This window comes from Mchenga conophoros, linkage group LG9 (assembly GCF_057382185.1).
Source record: "Mchenga conophoros isolate Kocher_MC1m ecotype Shallow Benthic linkage group LG9, M_conophoros_male_GT1.1, whole genome shotgun sequence".
Classification (NCBI taxonomy): Eukaryota; Metazoa; Chordata; class Actinopteri; order Cichliformes; family Cichlidae; genus Mchenga; species Mchenga conophoros.
In genome coordinates this window covers 36,305,443-36,332,991 of record NC_140534.1, presented here as the reverse complement: position 1 = coordinate 36,332,991, position 27,549 = coordinate 36,305,443, and the positions used below count along the sequence as shown (strand labels likewise).

The window sequence follows — 27,549 nt, the reverse complement described above, 5'->3', positions numbered from 1 at the left end:
GACCACCAGTAAGACCCACACCATCATTTAGACCCACACCACCAGCTGGGTTCTATCCTCCTGAGCTAACCCACAGTCACTTTGAGCAGTGACACTATATTTGGCTCCAGATTTTCTGCAGGCATCTCTGTGACAGTTGTTCTGTCTTTTGTCACATTAGATTCTAAAACATGATTTCACTGTTGTTCATTATTGCTTTATTAGCCTTTAGAACCGACCAATCAGAAGAGTGTGATTAAACATGAAGGAGCAGAGTCAGTTCCATAAAATGCTACTAACTAAAGAATCTCTCTAAACAATTAATCATTTATATCAAAAGTCTATTAATCTGTGAGCAGGCGGGTTAGTGAGTAATGAGGAGCATGAGGGCTGCGAGAGCAGGAGGAGGAGGAGCAATAACCAGGAGACGAAGACAGTAAATAAAATAAATAAATAATGTTCACTAACAGCACCAGTTTGGGACTTTCTGTTGTGAGCTGTGTGTGTGTGTGTGTGTGTGTGTGTGTGTGTGTGTGTGTGTGTGTGTGTGTGTGTGTGCGCGCGCGCACTACACATGTTTACCCATTTTCATCATGAGAAAAACTTACTAATGGATGTTACTTACCTGAACCCCCCCCACACACACACAACCACACACATACAGACACACACACACACATACATTATAGATCTTCCCTCCAGCTAATGGGCCAAAACAGGGAATGGCTTGTGTGTGTGTGTGTGTGTGTGTGTGTGTGTGTGTGTGTGTGTGTGTGTGTGTGTGTGTGTATGTTCAGTTCTGGTTGCCTGCTAGCGGGCTGCCCTCAGGGCTAATCCATTATACATCCTGAGTACACACACACACACACACACATAGACACAACACGCACACACAGGGAATGTTTTCACCCTCCATTTGCAGAAAGTTAGCAGTGAGTTCTTCCAGTGTTTCTGTCTCACTCTCCGTCCATCCGTCTGTTCAGTGATGGCAGCCTCTAAAAAACATGAATCAGCCCAGTTTTTTTCCACAAGTGAGTCCAGTCTGGGTCCAACCTGTGTCCAGTCTGGGTCCAGTTTGAGTCCAGTCTGGGTCCAGCCTGTGTCCAGTTTGTGTCCAGTTTGAGTCCAGTCTGGTTCCAGCCTGAGTCCAGTCTGGGTCCAGTTTGAGTCCAGCTTGAGTCCAGTCTGGTTCCAGCCTGAGTCCAGTCTGGGTCCACTTTGAGTCCAGCTTGAGTCCAGTCTGGTTCCAGCCTGAGTCCAGTTTGTGTCCAGTTTGAGTCCAGTCTGGTTCCAGCCTGAGTCCAGCCTGTGTCCAGTCTGGGTCCAGCCTGTGTCCAGTTTGTGTCCAGTTTGAGTCCAGTCTGGTTCCAGCCTGAGTCCAGTATGGGTCCAGCCTGAGTCCAGTTTGTGTCCAGTTTGAGTCCAGTCTGGTTCCAGCCTGAGTCCAGCCTGTGTCCAGTCTGGGTCCAGCCTGTGTCCAGTTTGTGTCCAGTTTGAGTCCAGTCTGGTTCCAGCTTCAGTCCAGTCTGGGTCCAACCTGTGTCCAGTCTGGTTCCAGCTTGAGTCCAGTCTGGGTCCAACCTGTGTCCAGTCTGGGTCCAGTTTGAGTCCAGTCTGGGTCCAGCCTGTGTCCAGTTTGTGTCCAGTTTGAGTCCAGTCTGGTTCCAGCCTGAGTCCAGTCTGGGTCCAGTTTGAGTCCAGCTTGAGTCCAGTCTGGGTCCAACCTGTGTCCAGTCTGGTTCCAGTTTGAGTCCAGTCTGGGTCCAGCCTGTGTCCAGTTTGTGTCCAGTTTGAGTCCAGTCTGGTTCCAGCCTGTGTCCAGTCTGGGTCCAGTTTGAGTCCAGTCTGGGTCCAGCCTGTGTCCAGTTTGTGTCCAGTTTGAGTCCAGTCTGGTTCCAGCCTGAGTCCAGTCTGGGTCCAGTTTGAGTCCAGCTTGAGTCCAGTCTGGGTCCAGCCTGAGTCCAGTTTGAGTCCAGTTTGAGTCCAGTCTGGTTCCAGCCTGAGTCCAGTCTGGGTCCAGCCTGAGTCCAGCCTGAGTCCAGTCTGGGTCCAGCCTGAGTCCAGTTTGTGTCCAGTTTGAGTCCAGTCTGGTTCCAGCCTGAGTCCAGCCTGTGTCCAGTCTGGGTCCAGCCTGTGTCCAGTTTGAGTCCAGCTTGAGTCCAGTCTGGTTCCAGCTTGAGTCCAGTCTGGGTCCAGCCTGTGTCCAGTTTGTGTCCAGTTTGAGTCCAGTCTGGTTCCAGCCTGAGTCCAGCCTGTGTCCAGTCTGGGTCCAGCCTGTGTCCAGTTTGAGTCCAGCTTGAGTCCAGTCTGGTTCAAGCCTGTGTCCAGTCTGGGTCCAGCCTGTGTCCAGTTTGAATCCAGCTTGAGTCCAGTCTGGTTCCAGCTTGAGTCCAGTCTGGTTCCAGAATGTGTCCAGTTTGAGTCCAGCTTGAGTCCAGTCTAGTTCCAGCCTGTGTCCAGTTTGAGTCCAGTCTGGGTCCAGCCTGTGTCCAGTTTGAGTCCAGCTTGAGTCCAGTCTGGTTCCAGCCTGAGTCCAGTTTGAGTCCAGTCTGGGTCCAGCCTGTGTCCAGCCTGTGTCCAGTTTGAGTCCAGTCTGGTTCCAGTTTGATTCCAGTTTGAGTCCAGCCTGTGTCCAGTCTGGGTCCAGCCTGTGTCCAGTTTGAATCCAGCTTGAGTCCAGTCTGGTTCCAGCTTGATTCCAGTCTGGGTCCAGCTTGTGTCCAGTCTAGGTCCAGCCTGTGTCCAGTTTGTGTCCAGTCTGAGTCCAGTCTCGTTCCAGCTTGATTCCAGTCTGGGTTTCAGAGCAGATTTTGTGGTTTAACCTAGGTTTGATTGTAGTATTGATGCAGTAATCAGTTCACGTGAGCTCATGACTGAATCCCAGCTGTCCAGCTGAGCGCCCCACTCATGACTGTTATCTCCCTCCATGCTTCTCCTTTACTAATTAATGTGATCGGACAGCTTAACGAGGTAAGACGTCTTCTTGGTTTTCAGATTCTTACTGTCCTGTGTTCTTGTCGACTAGATTAGAGACAATATGGCAGTAACGCACACACATTAGCACAGTAGCTGAGTGTGAGCTCAGACTCACCCCTGTCAGTCTCTGTGGTAACCATCCTTGTAAACCACGAGTGGAAACCTGCTATGCTTCTCTGATCGTCTGCTTTAGTACAAAAAGATGTAGTTTCACACAGTTTTTTATCTTTACTGGCTTCATTTATATCCTCAGAGATTAAACGATTAAACAAGAGAAATTCAATGTCAAGCTAAAGAGATGTAGGTTTTAGCTAAAGCTTATATAACACAGACCCTGATCCAAAACAGAGAGATCATTGCATAAGAAAAATTAATCAAATTCTTTAAGCTATGATTGAAACACAGGAAGTTTAACCCCCTGACAAAGACCCTTCACACTGGTCCTAACCTAAACTCCAACTTCCTTTACATTTGGATTTATTATCCATATTTGAACAAATTCTGAACGTCAAGTGGGAATTGACCATTATAAGCTTTGTATGTCATTTGAATTAGGTTATAATCTACTAAATGTTTGAGTTTCAGCATATTTAGTTGAATCAGGAATGGATTTGTGACTCAGGTCTGTTTGTTACCATTCATATGGCTTTTTCTTTTTTTGTAATAAAGCCATTGAGTTGATGTTTGTCGGGTGTTTCCCACCTCTGCATAAAACAATAAGTGAATAATGTTAAAGGCATGGAGATTGTTGCCAAAGTCTTTGACTTTGTACAAAATAAATAGATTTAGACTTTTCAGCTTTGGCAAAATGCAAACTGTACATAAATTATCTAAATAACTCCCAAGAATTTAGTTTCATGTCAGTTTTGAATCCATTGTCATTTTTCTGTGGTTATTTTAGCAAGCAGTTTCCAAATATTATTCATTTTGTTTTTCCAACATGAACAGAGCAGATCAACCATTTCCTGTTTCCAGAAGCAGCTTGAAAATTCCCACAACAAAAAAGTCATCAGCAAATAAACAACACTTAGAAATGTAAACCATAGATATATCATGTAAACAACATTGATCCAAAAATATTCCTGATATGCATGACTGCGCATTCGTCAACCTGCATGCAGCCTGTTTCAGTTTCTCCTACTTTTTCTCTATTTTTTATTTTACTTAGTATTAGTGTTATTTTGTTTTAATAGCTTTCTCTCAAACATGTGGGTCGAGCAAGTCTTTGTTCTCCTTGTTGTGGAACTGTTAGTTTCATTGAGGAATGGGATTGCAGCAGCTACACCACACGCTTTGATTACTCCAGAGATCAGCTGATCGCTCTGATGCCTGCCGGCTTGTTGGCCAGACCCATGGACGTACCAACTGTAATGGAGGTGGTCAGAGGAGGCCTTAGCAGAACTACAGGGCTGTTTTGAGATGACCGATGAGGAGACACTCTTTGAGCCTCACTGACTACATAACTTTTTGCACCTACTCCATTATTCCAGCTCAGACTGAGAAGGATCCAGGTGTTGCTGAAGGACAAGATCAGAGAGGCTAAGGACAATTACATGACGAAGCTGGAGTGGAAACTTCACCAGAACAGAATGAGCGAGGTGTGGAATGGCATGAAGACCATCACTGGATTCTGGACCAGCTCCGACCCATAGTCAGACCACATCAGGATCTCCTTCATTTTGCCTACCGGCCCCGCCTTTGAGCTGAGGACGGCATCATCTACCTGCTCAATCGTGTCTACGCCCATCTGGACTAGCCGGCGAGCGCTGTGAGGGTCATGTTTTTTTAACTTTTCCAGTACTTTCAGCACCATCAGGCCGACCATCCTGGGAGATGACAGCGATGCAGGTGGATGCTTCTCTGGTGTCCTGGATTGTTGAATACCTGACAAGAAGACCACAATATGTGCGTCTTCCACATTGCGTGTCTGACAAGGTGATCAGCAACACAGTGGCACCACAAGGGACCGTCCTCTTTCGGACAATGCTCAGGAGTTTCTACGAGTCTATTGTGGCCAGTGCCGTCCTCCATGCTGTTGCATGCTGAGGGACCAGGTTGAGGGTCGGGGATGCACAGACTGAAGTGGATGTTGTCCAAGATAAGGACAATGCTGCCATTGTCCTTATCTTCCTTATCTGCCACCCACTCCATGATGTGCTGGCCAGTCACAGGAGCTACCTCAGTGAGAGATTAGGATTACCCATAATCAGTGTTGGGACTAACGCGTTATTAAGTAACGCGTTACAGTAACTATGTTATTATTGTGGTAATGAGCACGGTAACTAGTTATTATGCCAAAACCGGGAACGTGTTACTCGTTACTGGGATTTAGATAGGCTCGTTATTCGTTACTTCGTGTGGTGGCTAACGCGGAGCTTCCACTGATTCAATAACATTAGCAAGTGGTGGAAGCCAGCAGATGGATGAAGGAAAAGGGAGGCAAGAGGAGAGACCCGAAGCGGCCGCTGGTCCGAGAGTGTCAGGTGAACTGAACTTCAGGTAAGAAGTTATAACCTGCAGTCTATCTGGGTCAGATATAAACCAAGTTTAGGTGGAGTTTATTTTCGTTGTGCTGACTTTTTCGTACTGCGTGCTAGCTAGCATGACGGAGTTTCTATACAGCTGGGTGGTGCTATGTTACTGATGTTGAACTTTATTTTGTTCATAAGGTTTAGTTATTAGAGTTTCCAACCGTCCCGTAAAAAACAGAATCATCTCGTATTCAGAGAAAATATTACGCGTTTCGTATTGAGGTGAAAAGGAACAGTTTGTCCCGGACTTCAGCTACAATGAAAAAGACACAAAGCTGGAGTTATTCTGTCTCTTTACGCTGCACAGCTGCCTCTTCTTCTCTCATTCTCTCCCCTCCCTCTCCTGTTTCTACTTCAATCATGAAACTGATCAATGATCAGCTGATTGGCTTTTCTCTCTTGTTTATTTATCGCCCACTTTGCGCCAGAAAGAAGAAACCAGCGGATGTCGCGCTAAACAACAGCAGCACGTTTAAGCTTGATCAGCTGTTGTTAGAATGTATTTAATATTAATTTCTAGTATCAGCTGATGTTTGCTGGAGCCACAGCTGTAAAGCTGCTGGTCATGATGTCGGTTTGGATATGTGGTGAGAGGGAAACATGAAGATGAAACCAGGAGATGTCCTTACTGAACCATCAGAGCTGAACAGGTGATGGAGAAACAGGTTTACCTTTTAGGTGACATGAATGAGTTGAAGTTATGAACTGTTTCTGAGAGACAAATAACACCAGGATCCTTTTCTAAGTAGCTGACAGCTGGTAACTGTGCAGGGGCGGGTCTAGCAAAGTGTTGCCAGGGGTCCATGTAGGGAATTAAAAGGGAAAGGGGGGCACAAGGAAATACTTTCTTATTCTCGTTTAAAATGTCTCACTTTTTAAAAAAAAATTATCTGAGTCTTGCAACAAACAATTGATAGATTGATGCATATATACCATCAGAACAGTGCACATCACTGTCACAACAGTGTTTGTTTTCATTCAAAGACTTTATGATTTTTCCTATAATGGTGGGCCGGTCTCTAGTCAAAATGCCCAGGACGATTTTTTTGTCCCAGTCCAGCCCTGTATGCAGCTCATCTGCAGTCTACATCTTCCTATTCAGAAGGCAGAATTTCCGAGTTCTGAGTACAATCGAAAGCACCACGACTGCAGTTTTTGTGTTGGATGTAAAAAGCAGGCTAGGATAGAATCAGGCGTGGGATTTCTCTCGTGGAAATGTGCACATTATCTTTTCCTTTCTATTGGTAGGTGGCACAGTGCACTTGTGGCAAGTAAGCAAGCTAGAAGACTGGCAATCTTGCTGGGTATCCAGTTACGGAAGCAGCACATTAACAAGAGAATTCTGAGTAAAACCAAAGTTACTTTCCCTAGTAACTAGTTACTCCGAAAGTAACGAGTAACTTGAAGTAACTGAGTTACTTTTGATAGAAGTAACTAGTAATGTAACTAAGTTACTAATTTAAACTAACTTACCCAACACTCCCCATAATGCACCAATGAACAACACAGGAAATGATTCTTTCCTGTGGATATCTCTGTACAACTCCTCCACCTAATGCACAGTATACAGTGTAACAGTTGCACCCTTTTGCACACACTCAGTAAAATAACGAATGACAACGTTTTACAGAGTAAAATGTCAATCACATTTATTTAATCCCACTAATAATCTTGATATTTATAGTTGAGCTATTTGTATACATTAGAGCTATTTATTATAATTCAATTGAATTCAATTCAGTTTTATTTATATTGCGTCAAATAACACAGCAGTCACCCCAAGGTGCTCTATATTGTACAGTAGATCCTACAATAATAGATACAGAGAAAAACCCAACAATCATATGACCCCCTATGAGCAGCACTTTGGCCACAGTGGGAAGGAAAAACTCCCTTTTAACAGGAAGAAACCTCCGGCAGAACCAGGCTCAGGGAGGGGCGGGGCCATCTGCTGTGATTGGTTGGGGTGAGAGAAGGAAGACAGGATAAAGACATGCTGTGGAAGAGAGACAGAGGCCCTTTCTCAATTCTCAAGTACGCGAGCACGGACTCGCGATTTGTACAATTGGAACACCAGCGTACTTGATGATGTCACAGGTCCGGAGTTTTTACTGCCGTCCCCTCTTAATTTAACTGCGAGTAATATGTTATGAAGCTTTAATCACAGCCAAACCGGTTTACTCAGGAACAAATAAAACACTGAAATAAACCAAACATTAACATTTAGAAGTGATCTAAGTGACGTACATATCATGTTTAACCTCAGTAGTGAAATCTCTATTAATAAAAATAGTGTACATGTACATACGTGTACATACCTTAATAAAAAAAAGTAGGTGAGATGTTAGAACGCTTTTATTTTTATTTTAGTGGACACTCAATACAATAGACAGCTACTGGGGTTTGTTTAACCTGAGTAGCGAAAAGACCGCGGGGGGATTGAAAACGATGTGCCGGGAGTCCGCTGTTCTCGCCGGCTCTAATAATCCTCGACCTCGCTATCTGCTATGGAGCACTTAGAAGACGCCTCCAAAAACATCGGAGCGCGTTTGGAAATATATGATATCTTGATAAATCGAGCAGATATTTGAAATTTACACAGCTACATTCTCGCTTGAAAATAACTTAAACGTTTATTTTGTGACCCAGAAAGAGTAATATGTAAAAGTTTTCAGGACCGCTCGTCCGCCATTGTTTGAGTTTTGGACGAAATGCATTCTGGGATATTTAGCTGTACCAAGTCCACACAAGTCACCACCGATGCATGCTCGATAAAACGGGCAGAGCGAGAACACATTCGGGACTTTTTCGCGTTCTCGGCTTGATGCGTACTTCGAATTGGAACAGTACTTGGTCTCCGACTGATGACGTATCACGAGTACACGAGAACGCAAGTACGCACAAGTACGCACATTGAGACAGGCCCAGAGATTAATAACAAGTATGATTCAATGCAGAGAGGTCTATTAACACATAGTGAGTGAAGAAGAAACACCCAGTGCATCATGGGAATCCTCCGGCAGCCTACACCTATTGCAGCATAACTAAGGGAGGATTCAGGGTCACCTGATCCAGCCCTAACTATATGCTTTTGTCACGTCTGCGGGGCAGACCGAGTGGAGACAGTGAGGAGGACCCAGGAGCAGACACAGGCCAGAAGGCAGAACTGAACTTTAAACAAAAGGCGAGCCTTTATTGTGGCTGATAGAAAGGCATAACAAAACAGCAGGGACGGTGGCTACCTAAACTAAAACCTAAACTGGAGAAACTAAGAACAGCGAACACTATGACAATGACGACTGAGACGACTATAAACAAGACTCAGTGCTGGGACATGAAAGAACTATGAAACGTATACTAGAACAAGGAACATGAGTCTTGCACAGAGTCTTGAACCCTGACATGACCTCAGGGGAGAAACACAGATGACGCAACACTGACAAAGAGAAACATGGGGGTTAAATACACTGACGGATAACGAGTGCAATGAGACACAGCATTAGAACACAGCTGGGAGGAAATGACGAGACAGGGGAAGCAAAACTGAAAACACTGACATAAGACAGGGACCTTCAAAGTAAAACAGGAAACAATTCACAAAGACACAGACTTGACACTAACAGCACTAAATACGAGGGCACAAGACACAAACCTAAACCAGAATAAACTGGTACATAGAATTATAATAATCAAAACAGGAACTTAATTCATAACACAGAAGAATACCAAAACATAAGAAACTGAAACTGCTGGGTCAAAATGACCCAGAACCGTGACAGCTTTAGCAAAAAGGAAAGTTTGAAGCCTAATCTTGAAAGTAGAGATAGTGTCTGTCTCCTGAATCCAAACTGGAAGCTGGTTCCACAGAAGAGGGGCCTGAAAACTGAAGGCTCTGCCTCCCATTCTACTTTTAAATACTCTAGGAACAACAAGTAGGCCTGCAGAGTGAGAGCGAAGTGCTCTAATAGGGTGATATGGTACTACAAGGTCATTAAGATAAGATGGGGCCTGATTATTTAAGACCTTGTATGTGAGGAGCAGGATTTTGAATTCTGGATTTAACAGGAAGCCAATGAAGGGAAGCCAAAACAGGAGAAATCTGCTCTCTCTTTCTAGTCCCTGTCAGGACTCTTGCTGCAGCATTTTGGATTAACTGAAGGCTTTTCAGTGAGTTTTTAGGACTTCCTGAAAACTCCCTGACATTAAATACTACATCCTTTAGTATTTAATGTATTTTTATTGTAGTACACTGTAGTATTTAAAGTAGTATTTACTGTAGTACTCTGTAGGTGAGTTTGTAATGATACCAATTTGTCATGGATCGCTGTGTGGCAGGCAGGATGAGGACCCAAAAATGCAAAACTCACAGACTCAGAGGATGAACTCAAAATGCAGCTTTAATGCTGGAGAGGCAGATCGCAGGAAATACAAAACTAAACTGGGAACAACAAACTAAGCACTCGCAGAGAGACACAGGGAGATCCACACAGCATGAGGGAGAACGCGACACGGAACTGAGGGAGACGCAGACATAAATACACAGAGGGTTAACGAGGGAAGTGGGAGCACATGGGGAACACAGGTGACACTGATAATCATAACGAGACAGGGCGGGGTGAACATAACATGACGTATACAGGCGCGGGAGTCACAAAGTAAAACAGGAAGTACACGGGGGTTCAGACAGGAGGGGAGAGAGAGAGCACAGGAAGAACATGGACATAACGGGCAGGGGAAACATGGAATAAACACAAAGAGAGACGAGGGCTCATAAATACACAGAGGGGCACACAGGGGGTAAGAGTCACGAAGGGAAAACACTTAGGGAACAACACACCAGGACAACTCAGGAAACATGGCCTAAATAAGGAACGAAATACAAAAATACAAGAAACTAAGAATACTGGGCCCACATGGCCCAGGACCATGACACAATTTGTGTCTCCTTAGAAGTGATGACCTCTGACCTCAGTGACAGCAGGAGGATAGTGGTGATTAAAGAAGACAGCTAGCATTAGCATCAGTGTCTGAAAAAAGCCCTGTTACACACACAGCTATCAGCATTCATTAGTTCCTTCCTTTCATTCTTTTCTATTTTTTTTCCTTCTTTTGTTCCACGCTGCCAGTCGTGTGTGTGTGTGTGTGTGTGTGTGTGTGTGTGTGTGTGTGTCTCTGTGTGTGAGAGAGACATTGTTCACCTCTGTTTGATGGATGTCTGAAGCTGTTAGACTGTTGTCTCACACACATGTGTCTACAGGCATTTTAATGAAGCACTGACGAACCTACAGTGGATAAGAGTGGATGGATCGAATGATTTCACCAAGTGTTGGTGTTCCTCTCTGTGGTAGATAAACACATGTAGCATATTTGCAGCGCTGGAGGCCAGGATTACTGAATTGGAGACTCTGCTTCGCACCCTTCATTCCACCGTAGCTAGCCAGGCCCCTGTAGCTGGTGCAGCCGAAGATAGCGTAGGCCCCGCTAGCTGTTCCCCGGCAGACCCCAAGCAGCTGGGGAAAGAGGGCGGCTGGGTGACGGTGAGGAGGAAGCATAGTCCTAAACAGAAGCCCCAGGTACACCACCAACCTGTTCATGTGTCTAACCGTTTTTCCCCACTCGGCGACACACCCGCCGGGGGTCAAACTCTGGTAATTGGTGATTCTGTTCTCAGACATGTGAAGCTAGAGACACCGGCAACCATATTCAATTGTCTTCCAGGGGCCAGAGCAGGCGACATTGAAGAAAATTTAAAACTGCTGGCTAAGGGTAAACGTAAATTCAGTAAGATCATAATTCATGTCGGCAGTAATGACACCCGGTTGCGCCAATCGGAGGTCACTAAAATCAATATTGAATCGGTGTGCAACTTTGCCAAAACAATGTGGGACTCTGTAGTTTTCTCTGGTCCCCTCCCCAATCAGACCAGGAGCGACATGTTTAGCCGCATGTCCTCCTTAAACTGCTGGCTGTCTGAGTGGTGTCCCAGAAACGATGTGGGCTTCATAGATAATTGGCAAACCTTCTGGAGGAAACCTGGTCTTGTTAGGAGAGATGGCATCCATCCCACTTTGGATGGAGCAGCTCTCATTTCTAGAAATATGGACAAATTTATTAAACCCCCCAAAATATGACTATCCAGAGTTGGGACCAGGAAGCAGAGTTGCAGTCTTACACGCCTCTCTGCAGCTTCTCTCCTCCTGCTACCCCTCCAAAAACCCATCTCCATAGAGACTGTGTCAGCTTCCAAACAGACAAAAAACAAACTAAAAACCAGCAACAAACAACGTAAACATAAACAATTACAAAGAAAGAACAATACAGTATCCACATCTGCACTAAATAATGGACTAAAACTATTAAACATTAAGTTTTCTCTTCTAAGCCCCTGTTAGCCAATGATTTAATATGAGATCAAGATCCTGATTTAGGCTGCGTCCACATTGGTATGTTTGAAAACACAGATTTTTCTATGCGTTTGCACCTTTCCTCCACATGTAAACGGTGTTTTCAATCACTGAAAACTGAGATTTTTGAAAACTCAGTTTTTGCGTTTACGTGTGGACGAGGAACACAGAGATTTAGTCACACAACGTCAAAGGTGTGCGCCTTTTTGACGTGACGCTGTGCGCCACGTTACTGCTTACATGAGATTATGTCTACAATGGCAGATAGAAACAAAATACTGTTGCTGTTAATCTGACTATCTGCAGTTTTAACACACTTACAGTTACCGTCCCTCCGTTTACACAGACAGGCGTCTGAGTGAACCTCGGACGGGGCTTCTATATCCAACACAGACCCTCTCACAACCCAAATCCAAACATTTTTACTTTTTTACAAATTTACTTTTTTTAAAAATTAATTTATGTGTGCTGTATGCATTTTGTTCATTCCTGAGTTGTGAGTCTACACCAACCAAAATACTGTCTTTGTTATTAACATTTGAAATGTTGAAGGCACTTGAATAGTAACAAAATTATCTGCCTTTCCAGGACAGCACAAACTTTTCAGAAGTCCTGAAGGTTTAGTGAGGGTACAAAACCCTGTTTAGTCTTTCCCTCCCGGCTTCTAGACTTCTGATTGGCCAACATTTTGTTTTTAGTGTTTACATGTGGACGGAGATATTTTCTCAAAACTGCACGTGTGGACGGGATTTAAAAAAAAAACGAAAACGGAAAATCTCAGTTTTCAAAAATAGCTGTGTACGTGTGGACGTAGCCTTACTCTGCCTTACAGAAACCTGGTTGCAGTTGGTTATGTCAGTTTAAATGAATCAACACCCACGAGTCATTCTAACTATAAGAATCTTTAAAGCACAGGCCGAGGCGGCGGTGTGGCGCCAATCACTATAGACCCATAGTGTTTTATTTCATTTGAAAGTGTGATGCTTAGCCTCGTCCACTCTAACTGACTCAAAACTAAATTTGATTTGTTGTTAACCTGCACCTTACTTTGTCTGATTTTATCACGGACCAGGGTCTTTGACTAGGGCTGGGTTTAAAAGATCAATTTCCAGATTCAAATGGATTTTAGTTTGAATAATCTGATATCTATTAATTAAATTCTGAATTGATTTTTTAATATAAATGTATTTTGCCAGAAACATCAGGCTGGATGACTGTAATTCATTATTATCAGGAAGTCCTAAAAACTCCCTGAAAAGCCTTGAGTTAATCCAAAATGCTTAAATGGAAGGATTGAGTAATTTGTCAGAAAAGAACCCTAAATTTGATCAAATTTGCCATTTTCATTCTGGAACGAGACGTTGATCTTTTTAAGACTGAGACATAAGATCAGCAAGACATGGGTGGGCGGGGCAGCACCCTTCCACCTCACCAAAATGTCTCACCTCAAAGGGAGGGAACCAAAAGACAGCACCCAGCGTTTTGCCCCAGTAATACACTTATCATCCTCACCCACTGTACCAAAGAGAGCAAGTAGGGGGTTAGGAGCCAGTTTCCTTATTCAGAGTATAGAAAACCTCTTCCCAGACATCAGACCCACACCTGTTACAGCGGGGGTCTGAGCCAGGATTCAGCCTAGCTACTTTGGATTTAGATCTTTGGGATCCTTCGTGTGTGCATACTGATGATCCAAGTCTTTTATTTTATCGGCCAATTCTTGCTTTTCTATTACATTTTTCCTGAGATATTCTGTCCCCAGAGGTTGTGGGGATGTTTGGGTCTAGAAAAAGTTTAATATGGTTATTTATAAATTATATAAAGGTATTATGTGATAGCAGTGTGGGGTTTAAACTCCTGCCTGATGCAGGGAAGTCGGGCATAGACAGGGCCAAACTTAAGGGGACATGATCTAACTATTTTCATGGTATTCACAGGCACACGCAATACTAGTCAAACAATTATCTCAGAAAAAATAGTCTATCCTAGAAGAGGTGTGAGGCAGATTAAAGAAAAAGAAACGCTCCCTATCAGTCAGATGGCGCCAAATATCTCTAACCCCATATGTAGAGAAGGAAGAGTGAACGTGCGATGCTGATTTACTCAGAGAGGTCGGTTTTAACGACAAAATAGGGTCCAACCAGCAAGTCAAGTCTCCGCCAATTATCAAAGAGTAGAAAACAACAGAAAAACCCAACAAACTGACTGTAGATATGAGACAATGTAAAACCACTTGAAAGACCAACGAGGTCATGAAGTGGGCAGAAACAAGGTGAAGGAATGCGATGGAAAAAACCCCACAGTAGATCAACTCAACAGTCAGGAGAAGGTGAAACAAACAAGTGTATGGTCTAAGGCAGGGGTGTCCAAACTTTTTGCAAAGAGGGCCAAATTTTATAAAGTGAAGATGCCTGGGGGCCAATGGTTCCTTTTGACTTTTTTTTTCATAACAAAGTTACATGAAAATATAATGAAGAACACTTTTAATAGTCACAATTACCTTTATTTATAAAATAGAAATGTACCTAAATAAAAGACACTCAGTCAAGCATTTACAACTCTAAAGACACAATTCATTTATATCTGGAGAGTCAGACAACTTTGAACAAACTGTATAGAATACCCTAAATTTCCATGAGTTTGCATTATCTTTGCCTAATGAACATTTAAACAGGAGTTATAAGTAATGAAAAGTGTTCTGTTATCAATAAAGTGATAATATCTATAATCCAGTTTTGAGATCCTTCCCAGAGGCCTTAACGCCCACTCACATCCTGGGCCATCTGACCTCAGGAAATCACGTGATAGGGTGGGGCCAGGTTTCACAATGAGCTCACCCAAAACCCTGGCTGGTTGTGACCCACACCCGTTTTCACACCTTGGCTGATGTGATTAGGCAGAGGATCATTAGGGGGTCCTTTTGTCCCTCTTGGTGGGTTATTCCCACAAAGCTTAAATCTGGGACTCTCCACCATTTGATCCTAGAACTGAAGAAGCTTCTCGGACGAGAGGTGAAACATCTTCAAGCAACTTAAAGAAGTCCAGACGCTTTTCTTTGCAAGCTCCTTAGACTACGATGACCTGGATGACTGAGAACCTTCACAGACAAACAAGTGTATGACTGCTGAAGATTCTGCTGTCAGTTTAGGATAGAGACACACACAAAAAGACTCACACACAGCTGCAGAGCAAAATGTTCCTCAGAGGAAACACAAAGAAACAAAAGACACACATTTATACAAACACCTGGAGCGTCTGCAGACTGTCCAAAATGCTGCAGCAAGGCTTCTGACGAAAACATCGAAATACTCACATATAACACCGCTGCTTATACAGTAACACTTGCTCCCTGTCGAATTCAGAGTCCACTTTAAGATTCTGGTTCTGACATTTAAGGCTCTTCAAGAACAAGCACCATCATACATCATTGAACTCTTACAGCCCTATGCCCCTAGTAGGTCTCTGAGGTCTTGTGGTCAGGGCCTACTTGTTATTCAGTATACGAGACTGAAAACTAGGGGTGATTGAGCTTTTGCTACTGTGGCCGCCAGACTGTGGAATTCTCTTCCTCAGAACTTAAGATCTGCTGATTCGCTGATTACTTTTAAAAAACAGCTAAAAACACATCTTTTTAAAATTGCATTTTGTTAACTTTTGACTGTACTTTGTCTTTTTAATCTGTGCCTATACCTTGTAAAGCACTTTGTGATTTTTTATCTAGAAATGTGCTATATAAATAAAATTTTACTTACTTACTTACTTACTTACACAAACCCGTGATGCAGACGCACAAAGAGACGTCAAATCACAAAGAGCAGCCCAACAAACACGAGAACTCACAACGACATGCAGGAATATACAAAATCACAGCAAAGACACACAAAAACAGTGAGAGCCAAGCGTGCATGTGCAGTGACACAACAGAGAAGCTGGAGCTTCTTGGTGGTGTGAAGCATCGGTGCACGCACACAGGTGAAGTCGTGTCTTTGTGTGGAAACGCAGCGACCAGAGCGTGTTTGGAGCCTGGGGCGTCTCTCTGAGCTGCCTGCTCCTAATTGGACCTAATCATCTGCTCAGAGCGTAAAACTGGCGTCTGTGTGGTTCAGGCACAGAAATCAAACACGTCCTCTGAATTATTCATCACTCGCTGCCTTCAAACTAACCCCCCTCTCTGTGTCTTTTCAGAGTTTCTTTGAGGGACAGTCCGCTCCCTGGGATTCGGCCAAGAAGGACGAGAACCGCATGAAGAATCGCTACGGCAACATCATTGCTTGTACGTACCCGTGCACGTCACCTGCGTCCGTCATAGAGGCTGATTTCAGCTGTTTGTGTCCACGGACAGTTAATAACATGAGACCGGGAACGCTGACCTCAGGTGTTGGTCTGACATGAGTTTTGGGCGTCTCGCTGCAGGATTCTCATGTCAGGCCAAACCTGCACAGCAGCACGGGGACAGGAGGAGGGTTTGGTTCCCAGACAGCTTCCTTTTATCAAGCTCAGAGTGACCTGAGAGAGCTCGTCACACTGGCGGTAAAAACTGACGCCATCCTGCGCTCGTGTGATCAAAATGGCAGCAGCACGGTTACAAAAACTATATATATCCATAGATATGGAGACAGAGTCCCAGAACTTGTCCCGGGACAGTGTTTCCAAGTCTTCCGTTTGGTCTCTGTCTTGGACTTGATATAGGACTTGTTGGTCCCCTTAGATCCTGGATTGGCTCTGTACTCGAACTTTCCAGGAGCTGATAGTCCTCTTCAAATTCCCAAACAGTCCTTGGTCAGCAGTCAGTGCAGTTTTTCAGTCCAGTCTTCCACCTGAAAGTTCAGCAGAGCCTCTTTTACTTTTCCATCATGGCTACGATTCGTGTCACCGACTCTGCGCTGTGTGATTGCTGCTGCTTTGACCTCCTGAGGTCCAGACTGATGTCTCAGTTTGAGTCCAGCCCAGAGTCCAGCTGTGACTCGTTCCCAGGACCAGTCTGGAATCAGAGTGAACTGATCTTGTTTGGTCCTGGTGTCAAAACTTTTCTTTGAAGCTTTCGGCTTTCAGACCAATCACAGGAAGTTATAGAGAAACCAGATGCTAATCAGTCAGGTGGCATAAAACGATGTCAGAGAGAAAACCTGCAGTTTCAGACAAGCTGTGTGTGTGTGTGTGTGTGTGTGTGTGTGTGTGTGTGTGTGTGTGTGTGTGTGTGTGTGTGTGTGTGTGTCCGTCAGGCGGATCTGGTGTCAGTTTTGATCAGCACACTGCCCCAGGTCTCACAAACACATCATGTAACTGCTCAGCTGACGTCCCACAAAGTCGGTGTTGACAGCTGCTGAAGAACATCAGGAAGCACACATGCGCGCGCACACACACACAGGGCCCTGTGGCGTGTAATTATGCTAATGAGGTGTGATGAAGGCCGAGGCTGTGAGCTACGGTGGCCTGCAGGGACACATTTTACATTCACCCCCCCCCCCCCCCCCCCCCACACACACGCACACAAACACACACCTATCTGTGTGAATGACAGTAGTAACAGCCAGTGTGCTACAGGCGTCAGAGATGACGTGGGCGCTCTGTGGTCGGTGACACGGGAACAATTCAGCTCCAACTTTGATTTGTTTTTACTTTCTTTCATTAAATTTATCTTCATTTTTTTTTATTCAGTTATTATTTAAATTTAATGTCATCATTTTGAAACATCACACACAGTTTTCATCATTTTATTGAACAACTGTAATTAAAACTTTATTAATTTATTATTAGATGTTTTATTCTCAGGAACTGAGGATCGAACTAACAGTGTGTGTGTGTGTGTGTGTGTGTGTGTGTGTGTTAGATGATCACTCTCGTGTGCGTCTGCAGCCTCAGGATGGAGGCGGCGGCTCGGACTACATCAACGCTAACTATGTAGACGTGAGTAACACACACACACACACAGAGTTTACTTTCCTATAAACGTCGATGTGAAACGTCCTGGTCGACTATGTTTCCATGACGACCGTCTCTGTCAGTGTCAGCTGTGTGTAAACATCACAGACATGTTGGCTCCCAACAGCTACACACACACACACACACACACACACACTGCATGTTTTTGTTCATATGATCATGAGTTTGTGTGTGTGGGTATAACCTCTCTGTTCCCTCTCGCAGGGCTACCACAGACCCAACCACTACATCGCGACCCAGGGTAAGAAACCCACAGCTTCTTCTTCTTCTTTAGCTGCTCGTGATGTTTTTAAAGAAAAAACCTGAGCCGAGGGGTTACGTCGACGCCAGCAGGAAACGTGACATTGCACAATCCCTCCCAGACAAACAATATATGCTTCTACTTGCACCGACTCTTTCACAATAAAAGCCCTTGACCTGTACATTGTGCAGAACTCTTAAGACTTCAGCAGAGTTGTGAGAATTAGCTGAGTGAAGCAGATTAGAGGTGTCACCTTTTGATGTTCACAGTGCTTTGTGATTTCTTTGTGTGTAGTATTTTACTTTTCTATTTTTGAGTATCTTTTTGCTCTGTTTAGTTATATTTCCATTTCCATGTTGTCTCGTCTCCCCTTCCTGTGTGTTGTTCCATGTTCTCCACCCCATCATGTCCCTCTCTCATCTGCCTTTCCTCCTGTGTGATAGTCATGTTTGGTGTGTCTGCTTTTGCTTCCCTTGTGGTGCCATGTTCATTTGTGTCAGCTGTGTTTCCCAGATGTTTCTACTTCTATCATTGCCCTCCATGTATTTGAGTCCTCTGTCTTCCTTTGTTCTTTGTCAGGTTGTCTGTTCATCTCCCCCGTGTTCCCAGTTCCTAGTTTCCCAGTTTAGATTTAGCCCTTGGTTTTGCTTTCTCTCTTACTTTTGTACCTTTGTGTTTCAGCCTAAATTAATGGCTCTCCTTTTCTTAAACTTGGTTCTGTCTCTCTTGTGTCTGCATTTGGGTCTGCTCCAAAAACTCTCTGGCTACTCAGCCCCGACAAGAGGAGGCTGAAGCATTTATGTAGGAGTCAAATAAAATCTTACCTTTGGTTGAACAATGCTTTTATTTTTTAAATATGTTTATTAAGAATGTTTTAGGCTGTGGTGGGTTTGAGGCTGAGATGTGCGTGAGCTTGGGAGGTACTGACTGCATGTACTCGGCCTCACCTCAACACTTTGCTCGGGCTCTGGAGCCAGTTTTCTGGGCTGGACTGTGTTCCACTCTAGAGTTGCCCTGGTTGAGATGCGGTGGGCAGGGGTGGGTACACTTGTATCCCCTGCTTTGTTGCCTGTATGTTGGGGTTTTCCTGGTGGATGAGACGGTTGCTTCCCTGCGCCTTCAGGTGGAGGAATAGGTTCTGACTGTCGTTTGTGCCTATGCGCCAAAGGACAGTTTAGAGTATCCAGCCTTCTTAGAGTCACTGGGTGAGGTGCTGGAAAGTCCAGTCTCGGACTTAAACGCTCACATGGGCAATGACTGTGTGACCTGGAGGGGTGTGCATGGAAAGAACAGCATGCCCGAGTTGTGTCCTGCTATTGGGCTTCTGTGCTACACTTGGTCCACAATGAATACCGTGTTTGAATATGTGTTCATAAGTGCACCAGGACCCCGTAGGCCGCAGGTTGATGGATTTTTGTAATCGTATCATTGGTTCTGCAGCTATGTGACACTCGGTTGGAGCTGTCAGCTGTTGTGGTGCCATTTATTCAGGAGAATGAGGTATTCTACACACACTGTCTACAGTGATGGTAGGATGATATAGTCATGCAGTGGAGGGAACACTTTGAGAATCTGCTCAATTCCATAGTCACACCTTCTGTAATGGAAGCAGGGTCCGTTGAGGAGGGGGACCACTCACCCATCACTAGCTACAATGTAGCTTGCCATCGCCAGTGTGTGAATGTGTGTGTGAATGGGTGAATGACTGAATGTAGTGTGAAGCACTTTGGGGTCCTTAGGGACTAGAAAAAGTGCTATACAAATGCAGGCCATTTACCATTTATCACTAGGGGTAATGTTACCTCATCCACCCTACTGACCCTAGGGTGAATGAGGTTCGAGTTCCTGAAGGCTCTGGATTTGGTAGGGCTGTCCTGCCTGACACACCACTACTGCAACATGGAGATTTGGGGCGGCGCATCTGGATTGGGAGACTGAGGTGGTGGCTCCATGTTTAAGAAGTCTATGCCAGGGTGCTGGAAACGAGAGTCCCTCCATTACTTGAACCTCAGGTTCTGGAGGATCAAGGGGGTTTTCGTCCTGCTCGCAGAACACTGGACTCTCGAGGATATTTGACGGTCCATGGGAGTTTGCCCAAGTTTACTTGTGTTTTTTGGACTTGGAGAACAAACTCTACCCTCAGAGAACCCTGTAGAGGGTTCTTCAGGTGTGTTGGGTGTCTGGCCCATTGTTACGGGTCATTTGGCCCCAGTACAACCATAGTGAGAGCTTGGTTGGTATTCTAACGGTAAGTCAGAGATGGAGGACGTCTCAGTGTGGGGGCGGGGGGAGCTACAGTCATCCATCAAAAATGGATGGACTGACTGTATTCGATAACATCTGGATTGTTTTGGATGTTAAGGTTCAGACGTGTTGTTCAGACTCTTTCTGAGGACAGCATCAGCAAAAACATCACAGAGAATCTGTGAGATTTTAGGTTTCCTGCAGTTTCACAGTCACATCCAACCTGAGAGCCAACAGGTCCGTGTGCCAAAGCATTCTGAGAATTGTAGTTACATACTTCACTTTTTTATTTGAAGCAGAATTCAGAAAGTTTCAGTTTTAAGTCGTGAATATTAAAACACACGATGTGTTGTTGTTGCTCAGAAAGCCAGAACAACAAAACAAGTTCCACCTCTGACCACAGGTGGCGCCAAATCACCTGACACTGACTGTACACACACATGCACACACACACGCACACACACACGCGCACACACACACACACACACACACACAGATCAGATCTCCAGGTAGAAATCCATCGTCCTGAACAAACAGTAGTGTTTGGGCCAGCATGTCAGTCTGTGAGCATGAATATGCAGTGTGTGTGTGTGTGTGTGTGTGTGTGTGTGTGTGTGTGTGTGTGTGTGCTCTCACAGCAGATTCTCGCTGTAAAACACTTGAGGACAGGAATGGATTAGCATGAACTAATTAGCTCGTCAAAACACAGACTGTCAACAGTAATTAAAAATATTTTCTGTGTGTGTGTGTGCGTGCGCTTCATTTTAATTAATTAAAAGAGTGATTTTGATTCATGTAGAGCTCTGCAGTCTAATATGAAGTTTACTGTATGTGTCTCAGGTCCCATGCAGGAGACGGTGTATGATTTCTGGAGGATGGTTTGGCAGGAGAATACCGCCGCCATCGTCATGGTAACCAACCTGGTGGAGGTCGGCCGGGTGAGCACGCACACACACGTGCACACACACACACATGTGCCCGCACACACACGTGGATCGGTGCAGCCATCTGGTTGTTATTTCCTTGCTGATGAAGTTTGGGACTCCGTTTCCCAGAGTGCCGCTCTCATGTCTCCTGTTATTCTTCTCATGCTCTGACTCACGGTCACCTGCAGTAAACAGCGTGTCGATCACAGACGTGTACCTGTGGGTCGGAAAGGCTTCTTCAGTTGTAAGAAATAAAAAAACTCACCACAAACTCCACCGACCTCAACAACGAGGTCCAGAAACTTACACTTGATCCAGATGAAACCACAGTGTCATTTGATGTGGTCTCTCCTCACCTGCACACCTACAGCTGTCAGAAAAAAACTAAAGACAGACAGGTCCTTCGAATAAACAGAACCGGCTTCATATCGATCAGATCTGCACACTGTTAGACCTCTGCCTCACCAATACATATTTCAAATACAACGAAGGCTTTTACAGACAAAAACATGGCTGTGCCATGGGCTCCCCCGTGTCACCTATTGTAGCCAACCTTTACATGGAGGAAGTGGAAAGGAAGGCTCTTGGCTCTTTCAAAGGAAGAGTACCCAGCCACTGGTACAGATATGTGGACGACACCTGGGTCAAAATCAAGACACAAGAAGTGGAATCCTTCACTGCGCACATTAACGCTGTGGATAAAAACATCAAGTTCACCAGGGAAGACACAAAGGATGACTGTTTGCCTTTCCTGGACCAAACAGCCAATTCATAAACGCACAACATAGAAGAGCCACCTCCACGGGACAAGACTCAGCTGTCCATCTGCATCTAAAGGTCAAAGGTCACTCTTTCGAGGATGCCAATGTTCACATTTTGGACAGAGAGGACAGATGGTTTGAAAGAGGAGTGAAAGAAGCATCTATGTCCACTGTGAGCGACCATCTTTGAACAGAGGCGGTGGCTTACGACACCAACTCTCTGCCATCTATAATCCAGTTTTGAGATCCCTCCCAGACGCCTTAACGCCCACTCACATCCTGGGCCATCTGACCTCAGGAAATCACATGATAAGGTGGGGCCAGGTTTCACAATGAACACACCCGAAACCTTGGCTGATTGGGACCCACACCCGTGTGATTAGGTAAAGGATCAATCATCTTGGGGACACTCCCACAGGCTTAATTCTGGGACTCTCCACCATTTGCTCTTATAACTGAAGAAGCTTCTTGGATGAGAGGTGAAACGTCTTCATGGAAACCTAAAGAAGCCCAGACGCTTTTCTTTGCAAGCTCCTCAAACTACGATGACCTGGATGACCGAGAACCTTCACAGACACTTTGCGTGTTTCAGATTTGCTTCTCTGAGCATTGACTTTCCCGCTGCGGCGTAGCGGCACTGCATCCTCGAGGACTCTGACGCACTGCTCCTCACAGCCGTCCGTCTCTGAGGGTGGCGTGCTCAGGTTCTAACTATTGGGTAGTGGCTGTGTGACCTCATCGCATTTGCTCGGCATTCTGGGAAACTCACGGTGTGCTCCTGTGAATCGCGCTGCAAATTGATAAACACGCCGCCATTTCCTCCTGAAAATAAAGGATCGAACCTGAGATCAGACACACACACCTGCAGGCGGGCGTCGCTAAGCCCTCATTACCCAGAAGGCACCAGGGAACTGCTCCCCTCCTTTACAGAGGGGGGATTCTGGGATAGAGCCTGATTGTCTCCCTCTGTCTCTCACACACACACACACTGTCACGTTAGCCTGATTTGTTCTCTCACCCCTCCCTCCCTGTTTACCTCGTTGGTTGTCATGGTGACAGTGTGATTAGCTCTGCAGTAATTAGCTGTTAATGAGGAGAGGGGGAGGGGGCGGAGCCTCTAATGAGATTTTAATATCAGCTGCTTTTGTTCTGTTTGTGTTTCTGTTTAATTAATGAGGCAATTTAATCCTGTGTGTGTGTGTGTGTGTGTGTGTGTGTGTGTGTGTGTGTGTGTGTGTGTGTGTGTGTGTGTGTGTGTAGGTGAAGTGTTGTAAGTACTGGCCTGATGACACGGAGATCTACGGCGACATGAAGGTGACGCTGATCGAGACTCAGCTGCTGTCTGAGTACGTGATCCGGACCTTTGCTGTAGAGAAGGTAACACACACACACATACGCACACACACATACGCACACACACATACGCACACACACAATCCTTCGTTATGTCCAAAAACCTCTGTGTACACACACCTCTACAGTTCAGTTCAGCTCCATCAGTGCAGCTGTTCTCCAGCTGTTACAATAAAGTTGAACATGCACATGAACAAAGGATCTACACGAGGTGTAGGCCGCCGTGACCTCAGCTCGCTGACACTGACACAGCACAGAGTTGTCTTCAGTTGTTTCCTTTCAGAGGAACTCTGACCCCACCTTACCTCAGGGACGTGGGTGGAGGAGTGAGGTAAATTTGTTGATTCCAGGTCAGAGGTCAGTCGTGTTTTTATATTGGAGAATTTTGTGGATAATGTTGATGTAATCTACAAGAGAGCGAATCTTATCAGGACGTGAGTGTAAGCATGTTGGACAGAGTGTCAGAGTCTGGTATGGTAACCTGACAGGAACAAACTGAACGGGAATATTACACCTGCTGGAAAAATCCACAACAAACGTCATCACGTGATCTGCGTCATCGCACCGTCTAAAGGGAAGCTCGTTCTAAACTACAGTCGTCAGGACGACGTTAGACCTGCGTCCACCTAGCAACAACCCGTGTCAGGGACCATAGCATCACCAGTGTGCTGAGCAATCAGAATCACAATCGTGTTTATTGGCCATGTATATGTGCAGACACATACAAGGAATTTGGTTCCGGTAGATGGTGACTCACAAGCACAGCAATGTAAATCACACACACACACACACACACACACACACACACACACACACACACACACACGTGTCTATATATACAGTACACATACATACACAAAGCTGTGTAAACCAACTATAAATAACCAATCCAAACTTATATACATAAACTACAGGATGACAGAAATGAAATGGGGTTGAGTGAATACTACACAATGTGCATAAGGTGCAGTTGCAGTCTGGCAGTGGGAGCAGTGTGACAGGTCAACTGTTTAGGAGGGAGATGGCGAGGGGAAAGAAACTGTTCCTGTGTCGGGTGGTCCTGGTCTGCAGGCTTCTGTACCGTCTGCCAGAGGGCAGCAGATCAAAAAGTCTGTGTCCAGGGTGTGAGGGGTCTGTGATGATTTTCCCTGCCTGGTTCCTGGTTCTTCAGATGTGCAGGTCCTGGATGGAGGGCAGGGGGGCATGATGATCTTCTCTGCTGCCCGTACAGTCCGCTGCAGTCTGCTCCTGTCCTGTTTAGTGGCTGCACCATACCAGACTGTGATGGAGGAGCACAGGGCAGACTCAATGACCGCAGTGTAGAACTGGATCAGCAGCTCCTGTGGAAGACTGTACTTCCCCAGTTGTCTCAGGAAGTACATCCTCTGCTGGGTCTTTTTGAGGATGGAGTTGATGTTGGTCTCCCACTTCAGGTCCTGGGAGATGGTGGTACCCAGGAACTTGAAGATCTCCACAGTCGACACCGGGCTGTCTGATATGGTGAGGGGGAGCAGAGTTGAGGGATGTCTCCTGAAGTCCACTGTCATCTCTACAGTTTTAAGAGTGTTCAGCTCCAGATTGTGCTGACTGCACCAGAGTACCAGCCGCTCAACTTCCTGCCGGTATGCAGACTCATCACCATCCTGAATGAGGCCAATGACAGTGGTGTCATCTGCAAACTTTAGGAGTTTGACAGCCAAGTTCTTGGAGGTGCAGTCGTTAGTGTAGAGGGAGAAGATGGCGCCGGTGAGGTTGGCTGCCGTTTTTGTCTTTGTTTTTTAAGTTAGTTTTCAGCGTTTCTAAATCGGCAAAATCATCACCATTGGGTACATTAGGTATGACAGTGACACTCTTGTTTCTATTGGTATACAATGTACTCACAATTCGAAGTTTTTAACTCCGGATCCGAGCTGGCCAAGTGAGATCTTGAGGGAGAACAAAGGGAAGCGGCGGCGGCCTAGAGAGATGCGAGCCGGCGTCAGGAACAGGCTGAGAGCTCGTGCACACCGCACACTTCTGCCTAGCATCCTGCTCGCCAGCGTCCAGTCACTGGAGAACAAGCTTGACGACCTCAGGGCCAGGGTAAAGTTCCAGAGAGACATCGGGACTGCAATCTCCTCTGCTTCACCGAGACATGGCTGAACCCAGCGGTGCCGGACCACGCCATCCAGCCGGCCGAGTTCTTCTCGGTTCACCGCATGGACAGGACACGGGACTCGGGGAAGTCAAGGGGAGGCGGCGTGTGTTTAATGGTGAACAACAACTGGTGCAACAGTGCGAACGTTGTTCCTCTCACACGCTCCTGCACACCAAATCTGGAACTACTGTCCATCATGTGCCGTCCTTTTTATCTACCTCGGGAATTTACATCGGTCATTGTAAGTGTCGTTTATATTCCACCACAAGCGGACACGGTCACCGCCTTATGCGAGCTGCATGAGGCACTCACACAGCACCAGACACAACACCGGGACGCTGCGCTTATTGTGACGGGGGACTTTAATAGCGCCAACCTCAAACGCGCAGCGCCGAACTTTTATCAACACATCACCTGCCCCACCAGGGGTGAAAGGACACTGGACCACTGCTACACTACGGTCAAGGACGGCTACAAGGCACAATCCCGCCCTCCGTTTGGCAAATCTGATCACGCCGCCATCTTCCTCATGCCAAAATACAAACAAAGGCTGAAACAGGAAGTTCCGGTTCAGAGGAAGGTCGCGCGCTGGACGGATCAATCGGTGGCCGCGTTACAGGACGCACTCGATGACGCAGACTGGGGCATGTTCAGAAACAGCTCCGACGATGACGTCAACGTGTTTACGGAAGCGGTTGTGGGATTCATTGGGAAACTAGCGGATGATACCGTGGAGACAAAGGCTATCACAACGTTTCCCAACCAGAAGCCGTGGGTGGATAAAACCATCCGCGACGCTCTGAGATCCCGCACCGCTGCCTACAACACGGGACTCACAACGGGGGACATGGACCCGTACAAAGCCGCGTCATATAACGTGCGGAGGGCGGTGAAAGAGGCGAAGCAGCGCTACGGGAGGAAACTAGAGTCACAACTCCAACAGAGTGACTCTAGGAGCCTGTGGCGGGGACTAAGGACAATAACGGACTATAAAGCACCAACAACCGGTATGACGAACGCGGCCGTGACTCTGGCAGATGAGCTGAACACTTTCTATGCTCGCTTCGAGGCTGCAGCTAAGGACTCCAACAATGCTAGTGTTAGCGGCGCTAACGGCTGCAGACAGGAAGATACTGCCAGCACCGGAAACGTGCTCGTCATCTTCGAGCATGAAGTAAGGAGAGCCTTCAAAAGAGTGAACACCAGGAAAGCAGCAGGACCAGACGGCATCCCAGGTCGTATCCTCAGAGACTGCGCATACCAGCTAGCTCCTGTGTTCACTGAGATATTCAACATCTCTTTATCTCAGTCGGTGATCCCCACATGCTTCAAAGAGTCCATCATTGTTCCTGTCCCGAAGAAACCCCACCCTGCTTCTCTCAATGACTATCGCCCTGTAGCCCTCACCTCAGTAGTGATGAAGTGCTTTGAACGCCTGGTCAGAGACTTCATCATTTCTTCACTACCAGACACACTGGACCGACTACAGTTCGCTTACCGTCCAAATCGTTCCACAGACGATGCCATCTCTCATCTCCTCCACACATCACTCACTCACTTGGACACTAGAAGGGGGAATTATGTTAAAATGCTCTTCATAGACTACAGCTCTGCATTTAATACCATAATTCCCTCCACACTCACCACCAAGCTGGAGCATCTGGGACTCAGCTCATCTATGTGTCTGTGGATCTCCAACTTCCTAACTGGCAGACCACAGGCAGTAAGGATGGGCGGACATGTCTCAGCCTCCACCACTCTCAGCACTGGAGCCCCCCAGGGGTGTGTTCTGAGCCCCCTGCTGTACTCTTTGTACACATATGACTGTGTGGCCACTACCAGCTCCACCACCATCATCAAGTTTGCTGACGACACCGTCGTGGTGGGCCTGATCTCTGATAACAACGAGACGGCCTACCTGAAGGAGATTAGGAATCTGGAGAACTGGTGCCAGAGGAACAACCTCCTTCTAAACGTCAGTAAGACAAAGGAGCTGATAGTGGACTTCAGCACTAAGCAGGAGAGGAACTACCAGACCCCTGTCATCAACGAGTGCC

The 27,549-nt window shown here is 46.0% G+C and overlaps 1 protein-coding gene across 9 annotated transcripts in view; it reads left to right on the top strand.

The window, feature by feature from the left end:
• Positions 1 to 27,549, top strand: part of LOC146567828 (receptor-type tyrosine-protein phosphatase mu-like) — a 219,885-nt gene that overhangs the window by 171,036 nt on the left and 21,300 nt on the right. For all 9 annotated transcript variants that reach the window (XM_085285668.1, XM_085285667.1, XM_085285664.1 and 6 more), the window contains 5 exons: positions 16,073 to 16,160; positions 17,718 to 17,794; positions 18,035 to 18,071; positions 21,156 to 21,253; positions 23,263 to 23,379. In XM_085285668.1, the coding sequence (XP_085141794.1) occupies positions 16,073 to 16,160; positions 17,718 to 17,794; positions 18,035 to 18,071; positions 21,156 to 21,253; positions 23,263 to 23,379 (417 nt within the window). The remainder of the gene's footprint in view (positions 1 to 16,072; positions 16,161 to 17,717; positions 17,795 to 18,034; positions 18,072 to 21,155; positions 21,254 to 23,262; positions 23,380 to 27,549) is intronic.